This window comes from Pleurodeles waltl, chromosome 7 (genome assembly GCF_031143425.1).
Source record: "Pleurodeles waltl isolate 20211129_DDA chromosome 7, aPleWal1.hap1.20221129, whole genome shotgun sequence".
In the NCBI taxonomy this organism is placed as follows: Eukaryota; Metazoa; Chordata; class Amphibia; order Caudata; family Salamandridae; genus Pleurodeles; species Pleurodeles waltl.
In genome coordinates this window covers 646,113,341-646,138,881 of record NC_090446.1, presented here as the reverse complement: position 1 = coordinate 646,138,881, position 25,541 = coordinate 646,113,341, and the positions used below count along the sequence as shown (strand labels likewise).

Sequence of the window (25,541 nt, the reverse complement as noted above, 5' to 3'; positions counted from 1 at the left end):
AATATAGGTTTAACATGCCCCCAGGCTTCTGGACGCTGGTGCCACTGAACCTGCTACACCAATTGTGGCTACGCTTCAGATGTACCACCAGCAGTGCTGTGCAAATCAACGCTAACGCATTTCGTTCCCACACTTCCATGCACCTCTCGTGAGCCTAAATCATGCTCCCTGTGCCCCACTCTAGAGTTATTCTCATTTATCAATACATAGACGACCCCCTTCTGTATATAATCACTACTTGATATACTACTGCTGGACAGAGATCTCACCCATGAGGTCTGGTTCCAGTTCTTCAAAACTATGTAAACAAATAAAAATATATGGCTTGGTATACGGGCAGTGGAATTTCTCTCGAAAGCAGGAGGGGCCTGCATGGGTTTAAGCTTCTCGTGTCGACGGGCGTGGCCTGTTTTGGTGGGCGTGGCCTGTTACGACGTGCGTGGGCTGCTACAGGGGCACTCTTCAGTCAAGGGGGCGGGGAGTAGTTGGGTGAGTAATGCAACGGGGGCGGGGCTCTACTCTAGGCCCCGCCCCCTCCCCGGAGGGCCGCCAGTCCTGCTGCTCTGCGAGGCGGCGGCAGTGCCAGCGCAAGCCCCGGCGGAGGCAGCGCGAGCCTGGAGCTGAGCAGTGCTGGGGCCCCGAAGCCGGGCTCGCGGGAGGAGCAGCTGGGGGAGCCGGCCGTGGCTCATGGACCCAAGCCATGGGCAACACGGCGCACAAGACCCTGCCAGGTGAGGGGCAGCGACGCGCGTGGGTACTACTGGCAGGAGCGCCAGACCACTCGGGACAGCAGCACGCGTGGGGCCCGCAGTGCCCGTCCAGGCCTGAGGAGTCCTGGCCGCCCGCGACAGATGCACCGGTGGTTACTCCTGGCAGGGCGTGCGACCCTAGGCTGCTGGGGATGTTTCAGTGCACTCGCCCGGTCCTTCCAAGTGTATGAGCTGGTACCGTAAAGCTATCTATTGTACATATCAGAGGGTGACTGGATCTCCCTCGCTGAGGTCTGTAGCGCAGGGAGAGGCAGGGGTTATTATAGTGCATTTAGTATATTTAGAAGTGCCCATCTCGCCCCCCCCCCTCCCTCCACACTATGGTCTTGGGCAGGGCTCACGCACGAGTTTCGGTTTTGTACAACTGGTTTATTTTCACTGCTCCAGTGATGTGGAATGATGGTGAGAGGGTGCGGGCAGTGTTCGCTTTCTTCCTCTGCATCCGATCTCACGAGGGTAGAGCTTTCAATCAATTTACGCTTCTGCTTAGATGAAAGGTGCAAGGGAGAGCATCGCTTTCTCTGCACAGTGTCTCAGCATGTGGGGCTCGCTGACCAAGTTGTTGGGACGACAGGTGTCTGTGGTCTGCTTTCTCTACACTCCTTGAGGGGGAGGGGGGTCAAGAAGAGAAACACGCGTGGGTTGTTACTTTCACTAGTACTGTGGTGCAAAGACGTTGGGCGTGTGGGTTAAGGATGCATCCGGGTATGGAGTCCATGCTTAAGCTACCATAATTAAGCATTTTTGGTCTGCTTGTGGCTAGCCGTGGTGTATTATTCTGTTTTCTGTACACAGTGGCTTCCACTTCCTCGTGACATGTTCCACATATGGGCTGATTTATGAGTCCACCTTTGCTGTGAGAGTGATTGGCAGGTGTGAGGGGCCTGTCAATCTAAGGTCCTTTTCGGTAAATGCCCATGGCCGAGTGACCGAATCCACGAATGGACACGAGATCGCAGGTGCACGTTGTGTTGAGGTGCCGGTGGCTTCGGCCTCTGCCCCTGAAAAGAGACACGCGTGTGCCCTGATGCCTCTCTTCTCCCCTGCTGTGCTGATCTATTGGTGAACGGGATGCTTTTGTTTGCCATCCATGTGGCATCGCCAGGCAGGCGTGCTTGTCTTCTTTGGATGCTGTCTGTCATGCTCCGCACAGCAGGGGAGGACAGCGAACGGTGACACTGAGAGCCGTGTTTGTTAAGGTTGCTAGTGTTTGTGTGACGGATACCTGCCATTTGTATCCTAGCATCGCGGCGCTTCCCAGTGCGGATCCTTTTCTGCACCATGTTGGGTTTTTCTAATTGTGTGTCGCCGTGAATAGTTCCAGTTGAGACCGTTTGCTTCCCACTGTCCTATTCTGAGCCTACATTGAAGGGGTGGGCGGGGGATAGGGTGCTTGAAAACTCGTGAGAGAATTGTGACCAGTATTTTTATATATATATATTTTTTTTATACCAGTTATACTTGCTCTATTCAATCATTTTGCTTTTGTTGGGGGGAGGAGGGGGCAGGGGGATAGTAGTGATACCGGGTAACGATAAGCAAGAGATCTACCGAGGATCAAACAATTTAGTGGGATAGACCTGAGGTGTCCTGCTTTTAAAGGAATTTCTTCTACCGTATTAAAACCGTTTATATGACGACCAGTGTGTGTATATTTGTGCTGCGAGTGGGTGAGGGCCCGGGGTCTGACTCCCGGCTTTAACCAGATTTGGCACCAGCGCCGCAGCAAAGTCCTTCTTACGGAGCTGGGTATGTTTTGATTATTGTTAATGTTCTGGTTTTTAGTCTCATCCGTACAGATCGTTCCCCCCAGTATGGCTATCTGTGTAGTGCCTAGAAGAAGTGACGGGAATTCCTAGAGTCTAGTTTGGTTGTGCGGCACCGGCTCTTCTCTGGCGCTGCGCTGCCTTCGACATACTAACTAGCACAATACAGACATTTGTTGGGTGTAAGCTGCAGCTTTAACGCAGGTGCCTGCCCTGCTCTTTAGTTGCAAGCACTTGTACAAAAGGAACTTTGTTTTGTGAAACAAATATTCCTGGAATTACCTTTCTAAAAGGGGCTCCACTCTACATAGTGGGCCGGGTGAAAACAGCACGCAGACACTGACCCCAGCCGCTTTATAAACAGGCATTATTGCTACACTGCTTTCCTTCAAGATTTTCACCGTGTCGGAGTTTTAACGTGCCTTTATTAATGCAGATATCTTATCTCTTGTGGGGCCTGTTAATGGTAGCTTTTCAGGCCGAGTCGGCCTTTTTGGAAAGAAAGGTTCAATTTTTAAGAAGCCAGCCTACCAACAGTTCTTATTCAGTCCCCACCCCCCCTTTCTGAAGCTTGTTTTCTTCTAATTTTGGCCAGTCATATAGTGCTCCGTGACTTGAATGGTCTCCTAGCGCCTTAAACAAAACACGCGTTTTGTTTTCCGGCAGCCACAGCGACCTACAATGGGCCGTGGCCTTTGTTCTCGCCGGCGCACGTAGGCACGTTCATTTTGGGGGCTGCACAATGGGACCTGCGACAGCTGGGAGCCTCCCTGCCCCCGGGAGTGCAGCGACTACAAATCCAAGGGGCACCGAGACATCTGCTCGCGCAGCTGAGCTCCTGGCACGTGGTCTGCACACTAAAGAGCGTCGCTGCGCGTGGAAACCCCAAAAAAGGAACTATTCGGATTGTGTGCAAAGTCAGCTGTCCAGTCTCACAGAAGCATGCAGCACCTCGACGAATTTCTCAGCGAGCGTCTCTTCTCAAAAAGATCCCTACTTTGTCCGCAGTTAGCTGCTCATGGTTTTAGGGATTCACGAGTAATTTTAATTTTAAATCACATTTACACAGTTCGGTGTTGACCGATTAACGTAGAAGTAATCCCTGTCTATCCATCTCTATAAAACAGTTGAATATGTTTAATAGGCAAGTCACGTCTTTAAAACCAGAGCGAGTGTCTTTTTACACATGGGCTATTTTTGTTTCGAAACAATAGTTGAGACGTGACACCGAAATTATACATGCACGGTGATGTACAACGTCTTTCCTCAATTGTAGAGATATAAAGTTCAATGTTTCTTTCTGGCCAGGAATGTGGAATGTGGCTTTTCCTAACATACCCAATGGATAAGTAGAAGGCGGCGTCTAGTTGATGAACAGTGGTTTCGTTGTTACATTAACAGTTAGGACCCAGCCATGTGCTAAGTGGCCAGGGAATGCCACATGTGGGCCACTTCCTCACTTCACCACTGGATTGGAGCTAACCAGACTGATGTGGGGGTGATACCCCGAAACCAGTCCCAGGATGCTTGTTTCCTGTCTAGGGAAGGACCTAATTTGGCAGTTCGGGCTGGACTGTTCCCTTGCAGAGCAGGGTCAAGACTTATTTGCATCTGCCTGGATCCAAGCACTGGTGACGTGGTGAGCAAAATAACAATGGTTTAAACCCCCCGATCTGTGACTAGGGGTGAGTGTTTGGAAATGTTAATTTTCTTTGGTGGTGTTCCCCTTCTCCTGAATAGTCTGGGCACAAGCACAAGCCAGATCTTGGTCCACAAATTCTTATTAATGCATTAGCTTAGTGGTGTGGCCTTCGCAGGTGCAGGTAAATACTATTACATAGAGATCCACCTTCATTTTCATCTTGCACTCAGAATTATTTTCATTGTTGATTGGTTAATGTTTCAGGCATCGTTATGGTACGCTTTAAGAGTATTGAGAAACTCTCACATTAAGATGTGGCCTCTAGTGCTCGCTTTACCCAATTTTAAGCTGTGAAGCAATGGATCCCCTGTGGCATTTCAGAGCTTTACAGTTTCTGTTCAGGGAGTATTTGCAATACCTACTTGTGTAGAAGAAGCACAGAGACTCGTGATTTTGGTGGTGGAGCTGAAACACAAGGTCAGTTGAGCTCTGAAGCCTAATGTGATACTTTCTGCACGTGTGTATTATTATCTTATGTTGTTTTCTGTGCAGTGAAAAACCTTAGTGTCTTGAGACGTAAGTGACGTAGCACTGTATGGAACATTCATAGTTGTGCAAAATGGCTGCTCCCGGAGATGTACAACATTGGAGGCTTGGTGACTAGTCCAGGATAAAAAGCTCAGATTCATAACAATGCTTCGGAGTGGCTGTGGTGTGCTGGTCATTGCAGGCCTGTAAACCAGCAGACATTTCCAGTGGCGAAGTGCCAGTAGTTTCCATCAGATATGTCTGTCCATTTAAAGAACAGGATTAATGCACAGAAAGTTTTGTGGATACACGTGGGAAAGTATTTCAACATCTTTCGCTACCACGCGCAAGACATTTGGATATGCTCCTAAGGGAACATCTAATTTTACACGCTCACGGTCCTTCCATGTCTAATACACGGGAATCCCCCTCTTTTCATTTTATATAGTCAGGACAAGGCCCGAAGCCATTGAAGCGCTTTCCACGAGGACGTTGCAAGGGTTTCTTCTTACTGTACTGTGAGTACTTAGTTCTAAACTCACCCTTTCAAGTCATAGAAACGTCCGCGGTATCACAGCCGAGTATTAATGCCGGACTTTCCCGCACGTCCCTTGAACTGCAATCCGTTCTGTGCCTGCTCTGTATCTATGCCTCTTCCTATGCCTGGAAGTCCCCCCCCCCCCACCAGCCCCCTGCAGCTTGGAAGGAGGAATCTACGGAAGCCGGGACATCCAGCGGACAATACGAGGATGCACATGGCCTCCTTGCCCTGAATACATTTTTGACTGATAGCCCCTAATGCTAGAAGAGTCTAAATACGTTTCTGCTGCTTTGGAAACATTTCGGCCCGTTCTGGAAACCACTGCCTGTCCCTGCGGACAGATGGAAACATTCCCTTTCCTGTCAGGAATGAGTATTTACCACTCCTGCAACCATTCTTTGTATATTTGGACTGATGTGTTTATTTTAGGGTTGTTTTGTGCTCATCGAGCGAGTGGCCGGTTGTCGAACAGTTGAAAGAGGGGGTGTTCTTAATGAACTGTGATGAAACACTAAATACACGGGAATAACTCAAATCTGAAACTTGAAATACTTATTAACCAAGAGGCAGGTTGTCGGCCCCCTGTCATGAATGGGGGTCTTTGTCTGCATGGCTGAGGTATTGACCTCTTCTTGTGCACTGGTGCAGGGGGCTGGGCAGTCTGCACAAAACTCTGTGTAATTTACTGTTAAAATAGTGTTTCATGTTGGAAGAGGGTGGAAGGGACTTGCATATATGTGTACATGAGCAAACCTCGAAAGAATTTGTGAAATTTTCAGAATGGTCAAATATATGTCCCAGTATTGTTGGTAGCTTTACTGTTTTCCCCATCCTCCTTGCTTTCTATCGGGTATTGCCCCCAAACCAATTGCTTCTGTTGGTAGGTTAAGCACAGAGGTCTGATTTTCATCCACACTGATAATGCATGCCAGTCAAACAGAGAAAAACTAGCATTCGGAAAGCCGGTAAGTCTTGTCTGTAGGACCTTTTGGCTTTACCAATGTTTTTTAGCTATGCTGTACAGCATCCAGGATGCCTGCTGCTTTGCTAAGGAGGAGAAAAAAAAGCACATGACATGGCCAGCCACTATTTGATTCACTCACACCATGATGCAGGCCCATTTCCCCTTTTTATTTACTGATTCGAGTTAGATTGGTAGATAAAAAGAAAAAAGCAGTGCAAAAGCTTCTTTTTTTTTTTTTACACCTGTTGTAGCAACGGAGGGCGGCGGGTGGGGGAAACGGGTGGCTGGTGTGCAGAAACAACACAGAGTGTGGAAGAGGAAACATGGATGACGGGGGGAGGAGGGAACTACACGGGCACGAGAGCTGAACGTGAAGCCGTGGAGGAGGAGAACAAGAGCGAGCAGGAAACCGGAGGACAATCTCATCGCGGAGAGGACTGAGTGGGAACCACGCTGGTGAGCGAGAGCAACATCGAGTGTGGTGGGGAGAGTACATAAGCCACGGATCCAGCAGACACACACTGGCTCTCACGTGGAGTGCCTAGCCAGAATGAAAACAGTGGTGCTTGAAAAATAAGCAGCAGTAGGACATATGTAATGTGGCCATGTTCCACGGAGCGACAAACGCAAGAAGATGAACGAAGGCCCACGCAAGTTAACAGGCAAGTACATGAGTGACAATAAAACAAACCAATTTTGAGCAATGAATGGGCTCTGAGCCCACTGTGAGCTGACAATAGGCCTTTCTGTGCACAGATAGGTTGCGCTGTCTGGTACACAAGTCCTAAAAACGTGTTGGTCGGTCAACAGTTGCTCCAGCCTCCTGCAGGAGAGTCTTCTGTATACTGGGATGGGCTCTCCAGGACCAGTGGCCTACTCTAGCGGTGGGATAGCCACTTAAGGCTCGAGGCAGTGGCCGTTTTCTCCATTGTCACAAATCAAAGCACCTTTCAGTAGGTGAATTGAGGGTGTGTCCTGTACAGAAATAATCTGATCTAATAATTTGATACCATCTCTGTGTTGAAGAAATATGTTTTTTTAATTTTAAGGGGACTTTCATATTTTCACATAACTATGCTCATTGCTCAGCTCCTTCGCGGACTGTTATAGCTAAGCCCATACCCTTGACTCAGGTCTTTCTCGGCTGTCCCTTTTAATTTGTTACCTCGCCCACCTCAAACTTTTTCTTCATAAGCTTTGAGCACTGGCAGCCAACTGAGGTTACTGTCCAAGCTGGTAAACTTCCAACAGCAACTTTCAATTGAAGGTCTTTCTGTGGCTGTGGGCGGCATTCGTTGGAATACACGCTATCAATTCCATGCGCACTCATTTGTCAGGTGGAACACTCTACAAATTGCAGACGTGTTGTTGTGTACATGGGATGTACATCAGAATAATCACAGGGAGTTGGCAGTTAAGTCATTGTTAGATTATGTAATGAGATCCTAAGATGTTTAATTAACTGATCTGTCTAAAAGATGTTAGTCACACAGCAATTGAGGGAACACGTGGGCGCCTGGTGCTGTTGGGGACAAAGGTTCAGTCACTGTCCCAGGCACGCCTTTCCTACAGTGGGAACATTTTCCTCTTCTTTTATTTGACCCTTGTCCCCATCAGTTAGTTTTTAAATCGATGTTGATTCCAATCCTTTATTTTCCTTTTTTTTTTTCCCTTACGTTCTCTTTAACACAGTATCTTGACATTGCAGGAGAACGTTTGCTGCCTGTCCATACTTTCTTGCTTACATTTAATCACTTGCTTGGTTGAATTAAAAATACCTCTAGTCATTGAACATATAATGAATGGGCTTTCAGATACCCATCGTGATTAACATATCAAATAAAGATGGAGTTCCCTAAAACCTTTTGACATCTATCCACTCTCATTAGTTTTGAAGTGGTCTAAAATGTGATTGTTCTTTAGGTACTGTGTGAAGGTAACTGTGTATAACAAACTAAAGAGTCATGAAGGAGGAATGTTTCAGGATGCACGTCTGTCCCGTTGTGGGCACATCGGCTTACAATTCTAGGTATAGTTTTTTATTTAGATTTACTCAGAAATGTAATGGAGCGTAGGGGAGCGCATTCCCATTTCCAGATACAAGTATTCATTAGCTGACCTATAGGAACCCAAGGGAATTTCAAAGCAATACATTAGCTCCCTATATTCATGTGTACTCGTTTTTTATTTATATATAAAATTATCTTGGGCTAAAGGCGATATTGTAATACTTGCTATACAGGGCTTATTTGCCCCTTTTTGGCTGTTCGCTGTCATTCGTTTGGCAAGCTTTTCATTGCCTGTCTCCTGCATCACTACTAGACAAGTAGTCAGATTGATGCACTTGTACAGCTGCTCAGACTGGCAGTCTTTCTGCTGTGTTTAGCCTTGAGTATAGCCATCAGTGGTACTAGACTCTGGCCCTCATTACGCGTAGCCGGTTAACTGCAATATGTTTGGGGGCTTCTTTTACTGCACATATCACAGTTATGAATTTTGTGGTAAATGCCAAAGGTTCAAACCGGCCTTACGGTTCCCGATCATGTGGTATTTGGTGCTGTAAGGCCCACAATCCACCCGTTCGTTATTCACCAAAACTCATTACTGAATGGTATTTATTGCATTCAATAAATTCCAACTTGGCGGGGTCATATTTTATCAGGTATGACAAATATGGGTCTATTTTATGATTCAGATGGTCTTTGTACAGAATGCTTTCGGTTTCCTACTCACTGCACCATTCTTTACTCTGAAGCTTCTCAGGGCAGTAGTTGGAGAAGACAGCCTGTTAGTGGATTTGGTCATTGACAGTAGCAGTGCTTTCCTTTTTTAGAAGAGTTCCGGAACTGCGGCTAAAGAAAGCACCACACAGAAATCTCAGATGGCATGATTCCTCCGCACTCGCTTCCCTCCCTCGTGCGTGAGCACTCCGGCATGACCACTGTCTGATCAATGTTTATTATTGATCAGTGTAAGAATGGCTTGGATTCTGAAGATGCGCTTCAGACCAAAACATTACTGAATGTCTTGTATAGGGCGGATGGAAATACGGGCTACTGATCTCACCAAAATATGTTTTTTTCTGGACAACCAGCTCCTAGAATGCAGTTATGGATGAAGAAATGTGTTGCAATGTATATTGTGGGAAATAGAGCTATCGTCTGTGCAGTCCCTTCAATTTCTGTAGTTACAGAGGGTGAAAACACTCCTCTTTAAGTATTAGATGCTGGTTACTTAGACAGTTCTCTCTTCAACGTTTTTTTCAACTTTTGCGGACAGCTGTTGTTATTTTTGGGGAACACCACCATGTTGGGTAGTGAATGAACACTGTTGTTGCCATTCTAACTGGAGTTCCCAAGGACGGTGTAGAGAATTAAATTCTATTAACTAAACATGAAATGTTGGTCATTCCACATTTGCAAAAACTGTTAGGCCAATTCTGCCCCTTTAGGCTAAACTGTCTGTTAGATGTGGGTAGTAGTTGGTCACTGTGTGTGGTTATTCAAGCAATGAGAGATGTTATTTGTGTAGGAGAGTAAGGCTTGGAATAAAGGGCTATTTTTTAAGATCTGCCATTAGCCAAGTCCTTGTTTTTCTAATAAAAATATTTGTTCTAAACATACTTACACTGTGCTTTCAGTCAACCCTCTTCATTCATTGGTCGCATAATAGAGTCCTTCACTTTAACCTTGCACCCTCAACAGCAGGCAGCAATGGTTCGGGCAGCCCGCTCCAGCCATTGACATACCTCACCAAAATAAGTACTCCCTCCTTTCTAATGACAGAGCTATAAAAAAGGTGACAAAGGCCAATCCTAAACACAAGAGGTGTGGAGAGTGTGCAAAAGACTATAGTTTTGTAGTGTGACATCGTTGATCGATTTAAAAGTCCTGGCAACTTTGTGTCACTGTTTATCTGCTGAACTTGTCTTTCAAAATGATGTCTGGCAATGATCCATTGGCAGTTACAAAGGATTCATACCAAAATATATAGCACCCCGCCACTGAAAATATTACTTCTGTTACTTTGGAATATTAAGATGAATTGGTCCTTTCTTTTATCTCCAAACATGCCCAAAATATATAATATTTGTCCAGTGGGCCTCCTGCTACGAAATTTATTGTATTTTCCAACTATGTAGCTAGACAGAGATCTTGTTGGTGGTCTTGGCCAAATTGTCCTTGCTGTGTGCTTTTAGGAATCTATTGTCCTTGGCATCAGAGATCTGCTCTTTACAATGTGGGTCTCCCAGTGCTGTGAAGGTGGCAGCTAGCATTTTGAGGTATCCACAAAGCTGCTTATGTTTCAGTCATTTCTCACTAACTGCAAAACACCAGCAATCATGCATCCTTTCCTTCTATGCAGAATTCAGCAGCAATAACTTCAAAACATCTCCATCATACCTTTTTTAATGTCTCCATCATGCACCAACCTAACTTAACAATTATCTTTAGTCCATTGTCAATTATATTTCAGTCCAGTGTCCAACACTGCACATGACCAGGCAACTCAGAATAGCTCCTGAACTGAGTGTTTGAACAAGAAAGATATGAATTCAGAACCACTAACTCCAAAGGAATGCCTTAAAAAAACACTGACCTCTCCCTGTGACCTTTTTACCAGCTGCCTGAGGTACTGCAGATGGTAACATCAACTTTGAAGTTGCTGTTGCCCAATGGCCATGTCTGCAGGGCATGACAAGCTGCTTGACAACGTCCTGGCTGGAGGACACCTGGGTAACGCCAGGAGCAAGCAGGTGCAAGGCAGGCGGAAATCTTCTATGGCATCCCCTGCACTGTCTCTCCTTGTGTCACCCAGGAGGATCCTCCAGCTGGGGAGATGTCTCCCGAGGGCTCCTTTCTGGTCAGTGAGGCTCCCAGGTGTCATGCTGTCTGTCACTTTGTAGATGAGGTTGTCTTCACCCGTAACTTGAGCAGTTAGGAATAAGGTACCATGTGGTTGTGGCAGAAGTTTTTTTTTCCTCCTGTGGGAGGTACTTGTTTACCGGTTTAGTGAACTAACTGGACAAAGACGTATAAGAGGAAACCACATGAAAATTATATGGTAGAAAACGTTTTTCTTTCAGATCCTTAGATGAAAGAAAGCTGGTTTCTAAACAACTTAAAATGACACAGCCTTTCCTATGAGAGCAGCGGCTAATTAATTGCTGTATTATTGGCCTACTAGTGTATTTCTTAAGCGTGGGGCAGAATGCATTAGTAACTGGCGGAATGGCCAGAGTGAAGGGGCGGTATATCGGAAATCAGATGATCGCGGCCTGCACTCGCTCTCACTGCAAGAATATTCCTCAGAGGAGCCCGTGCCACTCACAAGGATTCCCGTGAAACGGCTCACGAACAAGGCACGTGTTCTAGATGCCTTGAGGATGCTCCTACGTTCTGTGATTTATAAACTCCATTAAATGCCCTAATTCAGACTCTTTACTACTTGACTCTTCCACTGCTCCAGGGCTATGTAAATATATACATATAACTTAATAAAGTGTGTGTGTTTCTTTTTTTTGTTATAGAGCCCTCAAGCAGGAAGGGGCTAACTTGCCTTATTATATATTGAAAGGTCCTAGGATTGTACAGTTGTAGGGCAGGCTGAAAGAAAAAGTAGCCCCCCACAAAGGGGGGTACATAGGCACTCTTACTTTAACCATATAAGAGAAAACAATATTTTTTTCTCTCCCAGGTAATCTTGGAGTTAAGTCTCCAGATTTACGGAAATTCAGTCAAGATTTAGACTTCAAACATGTAGCACCATAAAGCTACCGTGTCTGTTGCACTTTATCAATGGCTCATATCATATAACATGACTTTGGGAAAACTTAAGCATCTGGTCTACATCCAACAATTTGGTGCCGCGTGACCTGGGGCACTTCGGAGGCATTATGGAGCGTTTGTTATGTAGGCATCTTCTCTCCATCCTCTTACCCTCTGCTTGGCAAGCCACACGTGCAGTGTTTTAGCGTCGTTTTTCGGACCATGTACAAGGGCTTCTCCTCTAAAACTAGGCATTACACGCTCACCTTTATGTTCGCATGCCTACCCACAGTGGTTTAACATTACCAAGAAATGCCGAAAAATGTGACCCTTATGCAGTGCTTAATTTGTGCTTGTTGTTTCTGGTGCGGAGCACAGGCACCTATTTTTGAGGGCCGGCGCTTATTTTTCTGCCTCAAGCATTGACTGCGAGCTAAAGGGAAAGACGGAGGAAGGGAAAAACGAAAAAGCGTCATGAAGGGAGAAAGCAGAAAGCTGGAAGAGTGAGCAAAAGTGCTGGGAGAGGCTGTAAATGGTTTGAAGAGGCCCGAGATGGCCTTATGACTAGGCTGTCTCAGTATTCTCAGTATTCCGTATTCACACATTTAATTGCAGGAGCCGCGTGATTAAGACGAAGGCTTTGAGCACCTGCACGTTTTTAATTACAAATTAAGGGCTGCCCTTATGTAAGCCCAAGGCTCTGTTACGTGGCACAATTGTCTGGTAATCTCCTCCTGGAGAGACTCCCACCTACAAAGGCCGCATTATTATTGCTGTCAGCTTGGATCCTGGCTTTAGTCCAGCTCTTTAAGAAATGTCTTGGAGTTGAGCACATTCCATTCTTGCTGTATGGTGACCGGCCTAAACTTCGAAGCTTATTGGCGTCGTTATCTGTTTCCTCGTGGTCTGTGTACGTGTGGGCCGACTGCCTTATTTTAAGATCTATAAACATTTCATTTAATCCCAGTTACAGCTTATTTTAAACATCAAAATATTCTGGCATTTTCAAAGTAGACTGATGATTGCCTCATTTCGGTCTCACGCTCTCCCTTGCTTACCTCTCACCTAAAGGTATGCGCCAGTGGGCACAGGGCCTGTTTCCGTCCCACCCAGAGAGGAGCTCGATTTTAAAGTAAATGACACATGGTGGTCTAAGGAGGCACAGGGCATTTTCTGGGAGGGAAGAGAAGGAACATACTGTCATTACTTCTTTACAAGTGCTGGTGGCCATAAGAGATCTGTAATATTGTTTGCAAAATAATTAGTTATCCTTTTGGGGTGTCGTATCGCCATGACTTTTAAATCCAAATTCTATAGTTGTATTTTGTCAAAAATGTTTTTTTCTGTTGAAAAAGTCAAACATGTTATCTTAATTAGCACATAGTGAGGGGTTTTAATACGAGAGTTTAGCGAACTGTGACTTCATTTGCAGGATTTCCCCCATCCATGGGTGCCATCTGGAGTTCATTCTAACCTGATCAATAAATGTTCAGTAGCACTGTTCGGGTGATGTGCGGGTTGATGGATGGCTTATCCATTTCTTCCTTCATCGGGCATACTGGCTGCTTTGTCGGTGTGTCTACTACTCCACGCTCTCTTGCTCATGTGGGGTGCACTGCTAGATGTGCTCTTCCACAGTCTGCATTTGGGATATTGGCAGTGGCACTGCTGTAGGTGAGAGCTACGGCTGCGAGTGAGAAAGTGAGCCTCCGTCAGAGTTACTGACAATGAGTGAGAGAATGAAAGTCAGCTTCAGGGATATTGTCTATAACTTTGATGTTTGGCTGCAAGTCTCTAATAGGGGATATTGGCCGTAAGTGAGAAAATGCAAGCCAAATGGGTATTGGCTATGTCAATAATATAGGTGAGGGCTTTGGCTGTGAGAATGCGACCATCCATCAGGGATAGTGACTGCCTCACTGATACATATGAGGGCATTGACTGTCAGTGATGTACACAAGAGCACCAAAGTCTTCCTCAGTAGTATTAACTGTTGCTATGAAATGTTACATCAATGAGTTTGTCAGTCATGTAAATAGCGCATCTTAGCATCCTTCAGGATCAGCCCAGGCCTCAACTGTGTTGTGTATCAATGAGTCATGTGGGTTTGCAAAGCTCTACTGGGTCTGGCTGACGGCCCTCTTAAGTTTTTAACACGTTTCTTGTCTGTTTTATGAAAAATGTTCACGTCCATGGCTCTTTTTGAAGATATGGTGAAGTAGGCTAATGCTCCCTGTTTGAATATCTCTTTGATGACGTCTTATGGCTTTCCAAGGCTCTGTTCTCCATGCCATAGCAGGGCTGCTTATTTCTGACTGAACTCCCTATCAGGCAATGTTTATCTTTTCATGTCCTCCATGAAGAAAGCTTATTTAATCTGAACAATGTATCGGGAGTGACACGTGCTCCTGCAGCGTTGAAAGGCATGAGTGATGCAACGAGGCGACTGACCCCCCCCCCCAAAAAAAAATGACTGCCCTTTCCCTTAGGGGGTGTGCACGTGATCTTGCACATGATTTCTAGTCCGAGAGTGGAATCTACTGCATATTGTGGCAGTGAAAAACAAGTGTCCATTGCAAAATGTATCATCCATGTGGCACACTGATTGGTTGACTAAGGAATAGGGAAAACATCCATCCTCTCTCTTGTGCAGTAGAAAAGATCCGTTTTCACTGAAAATCTACGCAGCCAAGAACCCTGCTGACTTAATAGAGACATTTCATCTCCAGAATCGAGATATCAGGAGAAGAAGTAGGTAGACACATTTCCCCGAGAAACAAATGATTTTTATTAGGTTTGGCTTTAGCCAAGATCTTTGGATTTTAATACAAATATATATTGCACTTACTTATTGAGAGGAGGTTTTAACCTTCCTCCTTCATCCATGGGTCTGTTGTGGTGCCATTCACATTTTTCTTTCGCCCACCACAGTATTTTAGCATGAGACACAGGGTCAGCACACTTTGGACATTGGCTTCCTTATCACAGATCCACCATGACTGGGTTGGTACTTAGTGCCAAGCACAGCCTGAGGAACTTATATCCACCCCTTAACCCCACCACCAAAAAAAAAACAACAAACAACCCAAAGCTAAAGCTACCACCAATGTCCTGGGGGGGGGGTTAATTTTCTGTAATGAACATCGGCTGTGCAGGACCACTGAAAACGAGTTGGAAACTTACTCTGTGAAGGGGTTTCCAGCTCATCTTTTGTTCTACTGTGAAGCTGTGTGAAAGGAGAAGACACAGTGTCACCATGTTAGTGGGCAGGTCTGCTGATTGCAATAATCGCATTATGCACTTTCCAAATGTGCACATCTGCACACTAAGTAGTTCCCTTTGGTGCTAAGGACTACTGTGCAATTCTTGCTTTTAAATAATAAATATATATGTAGTCTGGCTTAGGCAATGCTTGTTTTCATACAATGCGTTAATTCATAGAAGGAACATTCACAAATAAAATTAGCTTTGGCAAGTCCAGAAACGTCAGCGGCCAATGCAAGATCTATTGGCTTTGCCAGTGCTTGTTTATGTTCAGGATTCCAAGCAAAAGCTCTAACCTTACCTGCACTAGGAACCGGACAAAGTTTATGTAACTGAAGATTTCCAGGACAAGAGGAAAAAAACATGACACACCTTCTTTAGTGTGCTACCTACACCTCATGATGTGAAATGAACTGCCCTGCCATTTTCTGAGATTTGCTACCTACACTGCTGTCCTTCCTCTTATCCCCAATATTATCCTAACCTCAATCATACTTCCTGTGTCTTGGTCCTATCAGCCTTGTGCAATCCACCTGCTGTTCTATGTGTAAATGGGTATGCCATCCCTACATGCCCTACACAAGTACCTAAAACTTGTTATAGGTGCTAGTGGCCTCAAACTTTGTGCTGTGCACTCTGCTCCACTGACTCTTGAGCAAGGTTCAACCCATATGAATACCGCCAATAAAAGAAAAGAGCATAATTTATGTTTTACCAGCAAGTATGCTAATGTGTAATCAAATTAGTTGATTATCATTGTGTGGGGTTACATCCGAGAATGCAAGGCTAACATTTGTATTGTGCTCTTTGTAAAGGTTTGAGTGCAGCAGAGGCCTTATACTTTTTAGGTCGAGCCTGGCAGTGTGCATGTCTGTCTGCAAGACATGTATTTACTAAAAGGGCTTTGACCCCGCCTGCTGGTTTTTCATAAGTTGACTCCAGCGTTGCTCTTATTTGCTGGCTCCTAATTGGTTTGTTCCCCTGATACATGACTTTCGTTTGTAGCTGAAGAGCACCACTCAAGTACAGATTAATTCCCCTTAATTAGTGGCCATCCGCTTTGATCAAGTACTATTTCTTCTACCCCCTGCCCATTACCCCTTCCATAAGGCTTTATTCACACGCTAATGTGCGCCAAAGCATGACAGAAACTTGACACTTCAAAATGGGCACACATATTAGCAATAGTGCCTTCAAAACATCAGCGTGGACAATGTCTGTCATTCACCTTCATTTGTGACAACATTTGTTTAAACATGTCTATCTGCGTATGATTTTGAGAGCTTTTGAGACAACGCAAACACAGTGACTGCGTTTTTGTGTGACCACGGCTTCCAGGAGCTGTATATTGAATTCTTTTATCATAGTACTATGGAGTTATGGTGTTTATTTTTTACTCTGGATTAATACGCTGTGAAATTCAAAAAGGCATTGCATCAATACTATACAGGTAACACCCCATGGTTCCACTGCCCACAAACTGGTGAAAGGAACCGTGCCAAGGCTGTTGCTTCATAGCTCTGTAAGGGCACTGGATTGAGGAGTTTTCCCTCAACCGCCCACCCGTCCTTTCATAATAAGGTAGACAGATTGTTGCAGGACAGGGCAGTGATTCCACCCCCTGGGGTTCGCCTCTTCAAATAATGGATGCACTTTAGTTTAATTAAAGCAAAATTAAAAAAAAAAAAAACTCTAAATCCCAGAATGCACTGGTTTGGCAAATCAGTATCCTGGAGTGTAAGTGTGGCATCCTGATGGCAAAGAGGGATTTCAGCCGGGCAACCGTGCTTTTGAACCATATTTTATAGGCTGTAAAATAGCTCCGAGTTTGCTGTAAATTAGTTTGCAGATGCATGGTGTGCTCCCGGACTCATACCAGCCCTGCCAACTTTCCCAGGTGCAGCCTTGATGCTCTGCTTCAGCCTGTTTTATTTTTCTTATATGCTTAGGCTTGTATGGTTGTTTATTCTATTATAAAACAGTACGACAAATCCAAGAATTCTACCAAAAAGACCTTGACTGGAGCCTCACATCACACATGGATCTGGGAAACTTGAAATCTATGCTGCCCTACCAGTTCATAGTATTACCACCAGCATGCTCAAGTATCCCAGGTCCATGCTGGGAAGCCGACCTTGGCTAAACCTTTTCTTTTCTTTCTTGTAGTTGTAGTCCTGAAAGTATAATGGATCTACGAGCCCCAGAATGGACCATCTGTTGTTACATTGACCTAGGGATTTCGAGACCTCTGTTTCGTGCAGGTGAATGATGAATGCAGTGGCCGCCATGATGCGGTCGGTGCCAGGTGTCACCCTCAGCCACTCAAAAACCTGCGTTTTGCAAGACCGAAGTAAAGTCAGAGAGCATAAGTTACAGAAAGTAATAACTGTAGCTAGGCGGGTACAGCAGCGTAGTAAGGGTGCCAGTGCACCTGATGCAATCAAGCAAAAATGCGCTGGTAGGGAACATAGCGGGGCAGGTACAACCTGGCACTGACCATAAATTATGTTACTCTTCAAGTACTTATGTTCCGAAATGAGACTATTTGTAGTCTCTATGTGATGCAAAGCTATTGTGAAGGTTTTTTTTGTAAACCGTTTATTTTTATGCAGCTAGTGTAAAAGCCCCCCTTCTTTTTTCTACACTGGTGCCACGTGAACATATTCCTGCCTTTATCATGCCTTATTGTTGTCTCCTTACAGCATCATTCTGTGTATACCCACATACCTTTTGCTAGTTATTTATAAGCTGCAGTTCCAGTTTTTGTGGTAGTCACCTCAACTTTGGAACACCATAGAAACCAATAAAATACGAAAATGTGAGTCTGAGAAATATTTCCTTTAAATATAACCCTAAATTCGGTCTCTGTTTACAACAACTGTGCTTGAGATGAGAAACAAATCTTTACTTCTTGCCTGTGCTGGCTCTGCAGGATTTAGAAGCAGGACACAATTCCACAACTAACAATTCCAATTCAACACACATAATTCCATTCCACACCACATACATCCACTACACTCCAAACCAAGACATACAGATAAAAGACATTGGGCCACATGTTCAAGCATTTTGCATGTTGCAAACAGCAAATCGGGCCATTTGCGACATGCAAAATGCAATTTGGAATGTACACACCCATTTTTGCGATTCAGTAATCTATTTACCGAATCACAAAAAGGGAATGCAAGTCGCAATTAGGAAGGGGTGTTCCCTTCCTAATTGCGAGTCGCAGTCCCATGTATGACTGTTTTGTGACCGCGAATGCGGTCGCAAAACAATCTCTTTTAGCACCAGTTTCAAACTGGTGCTAACCCATCCGTGAATGTTAGTGAAAACATTTTTTCAGAGCAGGCAGTAAATGAAAAGAAAACTTTAATTTTTTGTTTTTGAAATGCATCTCGTTTTCCTTTAAGCAAAACGGGCTGCATTTAAAAAAAAAAAACTGCTTTATTTAAAAGCAGTCACAGACATGGTGGTCTGCTCTCTCCAGCAGGCCACCATCCCTGTGAGGGCCGCCATCCCCAAGGGGTTCGCAAATTGCGACCTACCTCATGAACATTCATGAGGTAGGTCATTTGCGACCCCCTTGCGAATAGCAAACAGTGTCATTGACAGTGCTGTACATAATGTCTTGCAAATTGCGAGTCGCCAAACCTGTATTTCGTACATGAGAACCTAAGTCATTTAAAACGTCAATATCTCTAACTCTCGCAAATGTGAAACCAATTGCATTGCAAATGCTTGTTTTAGCATTCATCACTTCTATTCAGTGTGCAAAGTTTGTATTCTCTGTGCTGCTTGGCGTGCCAGTAACTAGTTGGTAGGGTGAACAAGTCCCTGGTGGTAGAACCTTCTGTCTGACTGTTTTTATGAAAGTTGGGTCTTTTCACATTATATGTTCTTGTCTTCGAACTTGACCTTAGTTGAGCCCCCCTAAGAAATGTTTTCGACTGAAGAGCAGTGGAAAATATTCTGCCTCTCTGATTAGACCCTTGACAGCCTCAGATTTTTTTCATCCTCTTCATCTCTTTGATGTAATTGAAAGGAGACGCGCGGTGCTGTGTGACACTTTCAAATGGGTAGCTATCTGAGCCCGCAGATCTTTCGCCTCGTGGACGCGTGCATAGTTAGTCCCCTTTCATACATGTGGGTGGGCAGCTTTTTTTGTAAAGGCGCGGGGGGAGACTGGGTGATGTGCCCTGAATCACAGAACGGTGACTCGCGCCGGACTCAGACTTAGTTCCTCCGTTCCAAAGTCGGCAGCTTTAAGGTTACACCGCTTCGCCTCAGGCTTATCGGGAAATAATTCAGTGACAGCTGATTAAGTGTAAAAGGTCATTTATTAGGACAGGATTGCATAATTTACATAACCATTAACTTTTAAACATAACCGTAACTTTAATAAAGCCCTCCCATTAACATCTCCTGGCTCATCCTTCCCCTTCAAACCCTTATCTCGTTTCCATTCCCCTACGCGCTCCCCTTTTCCTTTCATGCCCCATTTGGTTCGCGCGTACCCCCACTCAGAGCCTTCACCTGCTTGTTTATTCCCTGGAAGGGTGGCCAAGCCCGCATCTGACTCACCACCCTCCCCCATCTACTGCCAACCAGCAGAAACCCATTTGGCGTTTTGCTGCCCCACCCCCCTTAAGGCCACGCTACTGCGACCAGTACTTCTCATTTCTCGTTTGCAATTCACAATTTCTCTCCCCACAACTCTTCAAAAACACAGTCTCAGATCTGTCAAATAGTATGCATTTCCCACTGTGGACAGGTGAACACCATGGTCCCTGAAAAGTGCAACCTCCTGCTCTGTAATGTTCCCATATTTCAATATTTTGCTCCCTTGCGCCCCGCAAAAAGCCCTCATGGCTCTGTTAAGTTTCCTTCGAGCCCGCTTCATGGCTCCATGCTTCACTGCCCCTCTCCACACTCTACGTGGAACCAAATCTGTCCACCCCAAGCATGTACTATGCGTTTTTTTTTTTTTTTTTTTTTTTTTTTAAACTCCAAAAACCCTCTGCATGTATTGCAGTAGCATGAGACCTGACCGTTTCACAAGATCATTCTCTCCCAAATGTATGATTAACAAATCTGCACATCCCCCGCTCAGTAAGTTAGCAGTGATGAAAGAAGCAGTTTCCCCACCGCATTCTGCTCTTTTCCCACCGTAGCACCTCGTGCCGTCTGCTGGATAGTCCCCAGGCCCGACCAAATATCTGTTCCTCTGCGGACTTCGCCGCCCCGTGGACAATTTAATGGCCGACCAGCCATGTAACCATCTTGCCCTGCGCTGGACCAAACTCGTCTCCTGCAATGGAAAAACAACTGTAACATTTTTTTTTTTTTTTATTATAACAAACCTCTCCCCCTTTTACCAAAAAACCCCTTACAGCTGTTTCTCCCCACCTTTCAGCGTCTAACGTAACGTTCGCAAAACTTCGATCGCCCGTGGCCTATCGCCCTGATCTTAGCCCAGTCCCAACCCGAAAATGCGCCGCAGCCGTAGCTACCCCAATCCTAAACGGATGCGTACCAAAAAACCCAATGGCCCGGCGACCCACACGTCCCAAACACCATCCTTAAACCTCGTAAAAGCTGAAATCTATTAAGCTTGGACCCTGATCTGTGTACAACAAACCCCTGCTTCCTTGTTTGACATCCGTGAGGATTGAAACTTGCTCCATTCTGTGACTGGGCAAGTCAATACATTGCCCCCTTCCTCTAACTGTACCCACTTCCTTTTGCCTAGCTGATTGGTTTCCGACCGTCTAAGTCATGACCCCCCAATCGATCGCCGTGCACACCACCTCCTTGTATCGCATCCCAGCTGCTGCCCCCCCCAAACAAATCTGACACTCCAAAAGCTCCAAAAAACCTCCACCCATGCATGCGCGGAAAAGTGCTAGTTCGCATTCGTCTGCGCAACTTCCCGGCCGTACGCGTAAACCACTTTAGTGACAAATCAAAATCAACGGGTTTCCTGGCCGTTCTACCCTCTACCGCTCTGATTCTGCCCCAAAACATTCCCCATTCTTCCCAACGTTCATTTCTTGCCTGGTCGTGATCAAAACAATTTCCCATACAAAAATACACCCGCCAGTTTACCCCTGATCTTGGCCGCTGATAAACCTCTTCGAATCATGCACAGCCCAAAATGCAACGCCTGATGCTCTAGCTGTTATTCACTCTGTCCCCAAAAATTTCCTGTAGCCGCTCCAAAGCTGAAAAAACCAACCATGGCAAACGAAAACATTGCTGAGTGGATTCCGCTAAGGACATCTCCACCCATCCCGTGATCATCGTTCCCCCCATACCCAAATGTCTGCCGGGTCCGCTGTCTTGGGCCACGCCTCTGCGCACCATCTATCCTCCCAGAAAAAACCCCAAAAACATGCGCACCAGCCATACTGTCTCTTCCTCAGAGAAACACGTGGATACCGTTGCATTGGTCCAGAACTGTTTCCCAACTTTAACCTCTCCTCTGAGTCCCACTGACCCTCCTATTCTGTGGTGTGTCAAAAGCTGCACCCAAACGAACAACCTAGCCGCCTGCAAAAACGTCCTCTCCCCCTAACTGCCCTACAAGCAAAGTTAAAGTGCCCCGACAGCTTCTGGGCTGTTCTCCAATCTATTTTTCATGTCTCCCGCACCGTGGCCGAGAAAAACCAGCATCTCCGTTACTTCCTGTGCCGGTAATCTGGCCGTCATTGTACTGGAGTCTAACTCAAATACCCAGCAAGGTGATAAACGATGAGGGTCCTTCGGTCTTTCCGAGTGCTCCAGCACTCCCATCTGCTGTGCCATGTCCTGAGTTTTTTTTTTTATGTAGCCATCCGGCATTCCCCTGCATCTTTACTTCCTACAAAAAAGGGGGCGTCATTCAAAAATAGTGGGTCACCACCTAAATGCCCACTGCTCTTAACAAAAACCCACCGCATGAAGGTGTTAAGGCTTCGAACCAGGCACATGAAATCGCACAAAAAACCCATGGGCAGGACCCTGTCCGCATGGCTCGCTCCTCCAAACTGCATCTCCACCAAATCAAAAATCCCTTGGATGTATCGGCAATAGCCTGCACGCTGATTGTATATCGCGTTTTGCCAGTTCTGCCCCATGGCCACATGCCCTGACCAATTTTATAGCATCCTCCACATATACATACACCACCTTGGTGTCTTCCGCTGCCATGAAATCGTTAACATATGTGCCCTCCAGCCATGAGAGGTGACGTTTCAACCTGAAATCACCCGGGCCTTCTTCGGCCCGACTCCCCATGTAGATATCCTCCAATTCTGCCTTGGCCATTCATAAAATGGGCCCACAATTCTGCCCAATGCCCGTTCCTTGTCCAAATTTTTTCTTTACCACCTGTGGTGTTTCCTTTGCAGACCGCAATTGTCCGCCCAACGTCTCACTTGTGGGCCTTGGTAGCTGACCCTGCAACCTTCTTGTAAACCTTCTGTTAACCTAAAACAGCTGCCCTATACCGTGCATATACTCAGCCATGGGAAAATAAAGTCTAACCCGACTGGCGTAGGCCCCTTTGAGGCCGTGGCGCCCAGTGTCCCTCTGCCTTTAGCAGCCCTCCCTTGTTCAGAGGGACTGAAAAGTGAAAAACATTGTGTGCCTAGGTGACGGCCCCCGCTCTTGAAGCAGTCATGGTAACCTCTGCAAAGATGTCTGGAGCGGAAACCCCTGTTGAAGTTCCAGCACGCTCCTGTCGTGTTAGGTGTTGTTCTTATGTCCCACACCCGCCCCCCTTGGGGCGGGACGTGCCTGAAAACGTCTTATATACTACTGGTAACCCACTGGCCGTATGTGTCGCTGCTGCAGATGGTGATGAATTCATCCACTGCATCCCTAATTCTGGGTCTATGGCCCCCCATGGCTTATCTGTACTAATGCTCACTCAAGCTCTGAACTCCTCGTCCAAAATCAGCCAGGCTAAACCCCCAAAATGCATCTGCACCTCCCTAATGATGCCCCTGTATTTAAATAGTGCTATAGCCCTGTCAAGGTATCTCTCGCCATAAATGCTTGCAAAGATTAAAAACGCTGATGTCCCATTGCCCATATTACTTGGCACCCTCGGCCTACAGGCCAACTCCCACTCCTCTTCCTTATGACCTTTCTTTGGCTTGCTTGTCCCTATGTAACAGTTTAAAACGTCTACGTACTCGTGTTTCCATATTCTGTCCTTTGCTTCATCCGCTATGTGTGAGCCAATGGCATAGCCAGACCCATATAGGGTAGCCTTTTATATGTTCTCCCCCTTCCTACTCATCTTTGCCTGAATTCTCTCCTGCAGCCTTGTCCCCGCCTTCAGTTGTACCTCTGGCTTGCAGCTCTGTGCCATTTTCCCCTCGCTGCTTATCTTTTCCTGTTAGTGTGTCAAATATCGAAACTTCCCTTACCCCAATGGACTTGTAATTGGAGTGTTGTCCCCTTTTGCACTGTCCCCCCCAAACCGACCACCTTTGCCCGTTACCTCTGCCATTCGTAGCCACCGGCCGCAAAAACCTTCCGGGCCCCTCGGCCCCATGCTTGTTCTTGCTTTCTTTCCTGTTGGCCACTAGTGTTGTCCCGCTCCTGCAAAAACGGAAAAACAGAGAGAGGGGTTGCGCCGCTCATGCGTCCCTTTCCCCTCCCCCTTGTGCCACGCCCTCCATTTCCTTGATCTCCCCCTCTTCCCATTCTTCCAGATCCTCTTCCCAGTCAAGTTCCAGCACACCCTCTACGCACACATCCATCCGTTTTTTACCACTTCCACTCCTCATCATGTAGCTATTAGACATGTCATCGTGACCCACATGGCGTCCGCCATCTCTGTGTTGTCCCCGATCCTGCGAAGTAGAGAAGGCCGCCGGAGGCCCCTCTAGCGCTTCTGACCAACGCGCTGGGGCCGTCTTGCGCCCCGTTGGTATGGCTTCCTTTCTGCCAACCTCTTACGTTGGCATTAACCTTCCGCAAGCCGCATGGCCGTATGCGCCACTGGCTCCCATCACGCTGCCTAAACCACTATCCTCCCCGACTTCTTGTCCCCTTCCGCTCAGGCCCCATACCAAATGCGAAGCGCCGCTTGTGCCACCTCTACGACGCGGCTGTTTGCCGCGGCGCCGAGGCGGAGTTCATACCCGGCCTTGCCTGCCTGTACCCCCCTGCTGCGGGCCCAAAGGTGCGTTGAGAGAGCTGCATGGGCCCTGCCTAACTTGGTGCCTCCCCGGGTCCTGCGTAGAGCCTGGCACGGGGGGGGGGTGTCCCGCTAGGGCGTTGGTTGTGCCTTGTGTAACAGCCACCTTGTGCCGAAACCTTTTTTTTTTTTTTTTTTTGGGGGGGGGGGTGGGGCCTGTATTGCCCCTTGCTCACCTAATTGGGCCTTAAGGGCCGGTGGCGAGGGCCCCACACTGTAATGAGGTGGGCTCCCCCACCTAGACAAACACAGCCGCCCAGCCCGAGTCCACCGCGCAGCACCATCTCCATGTTTATATATCCTTCCACTCCCCCATTGTTAGCAGGATTCATTCATTTTATCCATTCTCCATTTTTTCCTTCCTTTCCCTTGGGCCCCACGCGGTCGGGGCCAGTGCAATCCGCCGCCACAGCAATAGCCTGTTGGCCCCTAGGCAAAAAGGGGCCCGCTGGCAGGGCCCCCCGGATCCGCGGCGACTCAAAAAACCCCCACCCACCCTCTCCTGCGGCCGCGACGCCGCAAGTGCGGCCGGCTGGCCAACAAGACCCGTGCCCCTGTTCCTGCCAAAACGAGGGGGAGGGGCGGCCGCTCGAACGGGAGCGCTGGCCGCCTCCCGTAGACATGAGGAAAGGAGGAGGGGGGGCGCGGGCTGAAAACGCGCCCCCGACCTACTGCATAAAGGAAAACAGGGGGGGGGTACCCGTATACCCCTTCCCCTTTACCTGCCACCCTACCTGCAACCCAGAAAAGAAAGGGGTCCCGCCGATACAAAGACCCCAGGGACCGGCCACTCCAAACTAAAACCGCGCGATGGGAACGCGGAAAGAGGCCGGTCCCTCCACCCCCAACCACTTTTATTCCCTCCCCTTAAACCCACCCCCACTTACCTTTCTCCCCAATCCCTGTCCTCTTCGCCGTCACTTCCTTCCCGAAAAGTACCGCGGGAAGACTAGAGTGTTGCTCTGCTTCCCGCGGGCCCCTCCAGAAGAAATCGGACCGATTTGCCGACTGTGCGTGGTTTGAAGGCCCTTCATGGTTTCCACATAGGCCGGTTTCCGCTGCTGCGGACAGTCATCCATGCCTGACACCCCGGACCCGGAAGTAC

General features: G+C 46.9%; 1 protein-coding gene across 1 annotated transcript in view; it reads left to right on the top strand.

Annotated features, from left to right (window-relative positions):
* The first annotated feature begins 557 nt into the window (after window positions 1–557).
* The window catches only part of NEURL1B (neuralized E3 ubiquitin protein ligase 1B), a 73,263-nt gene continuing 48,279 nt past the window's right edge, over window positions 558–25,541 (top strand). Inside the window, exon 1 of the mRNA XM_069244645.1 lies at window positions 558–731. Within this exon, the coding sequence (XP_069100746.1) occupies window positions 701–731 (31 nt within the window). The 5' untranslated portion in view covers window positions 558–700. The remainder of the gene's footprint in view (window positions 732–25,541) is intronic.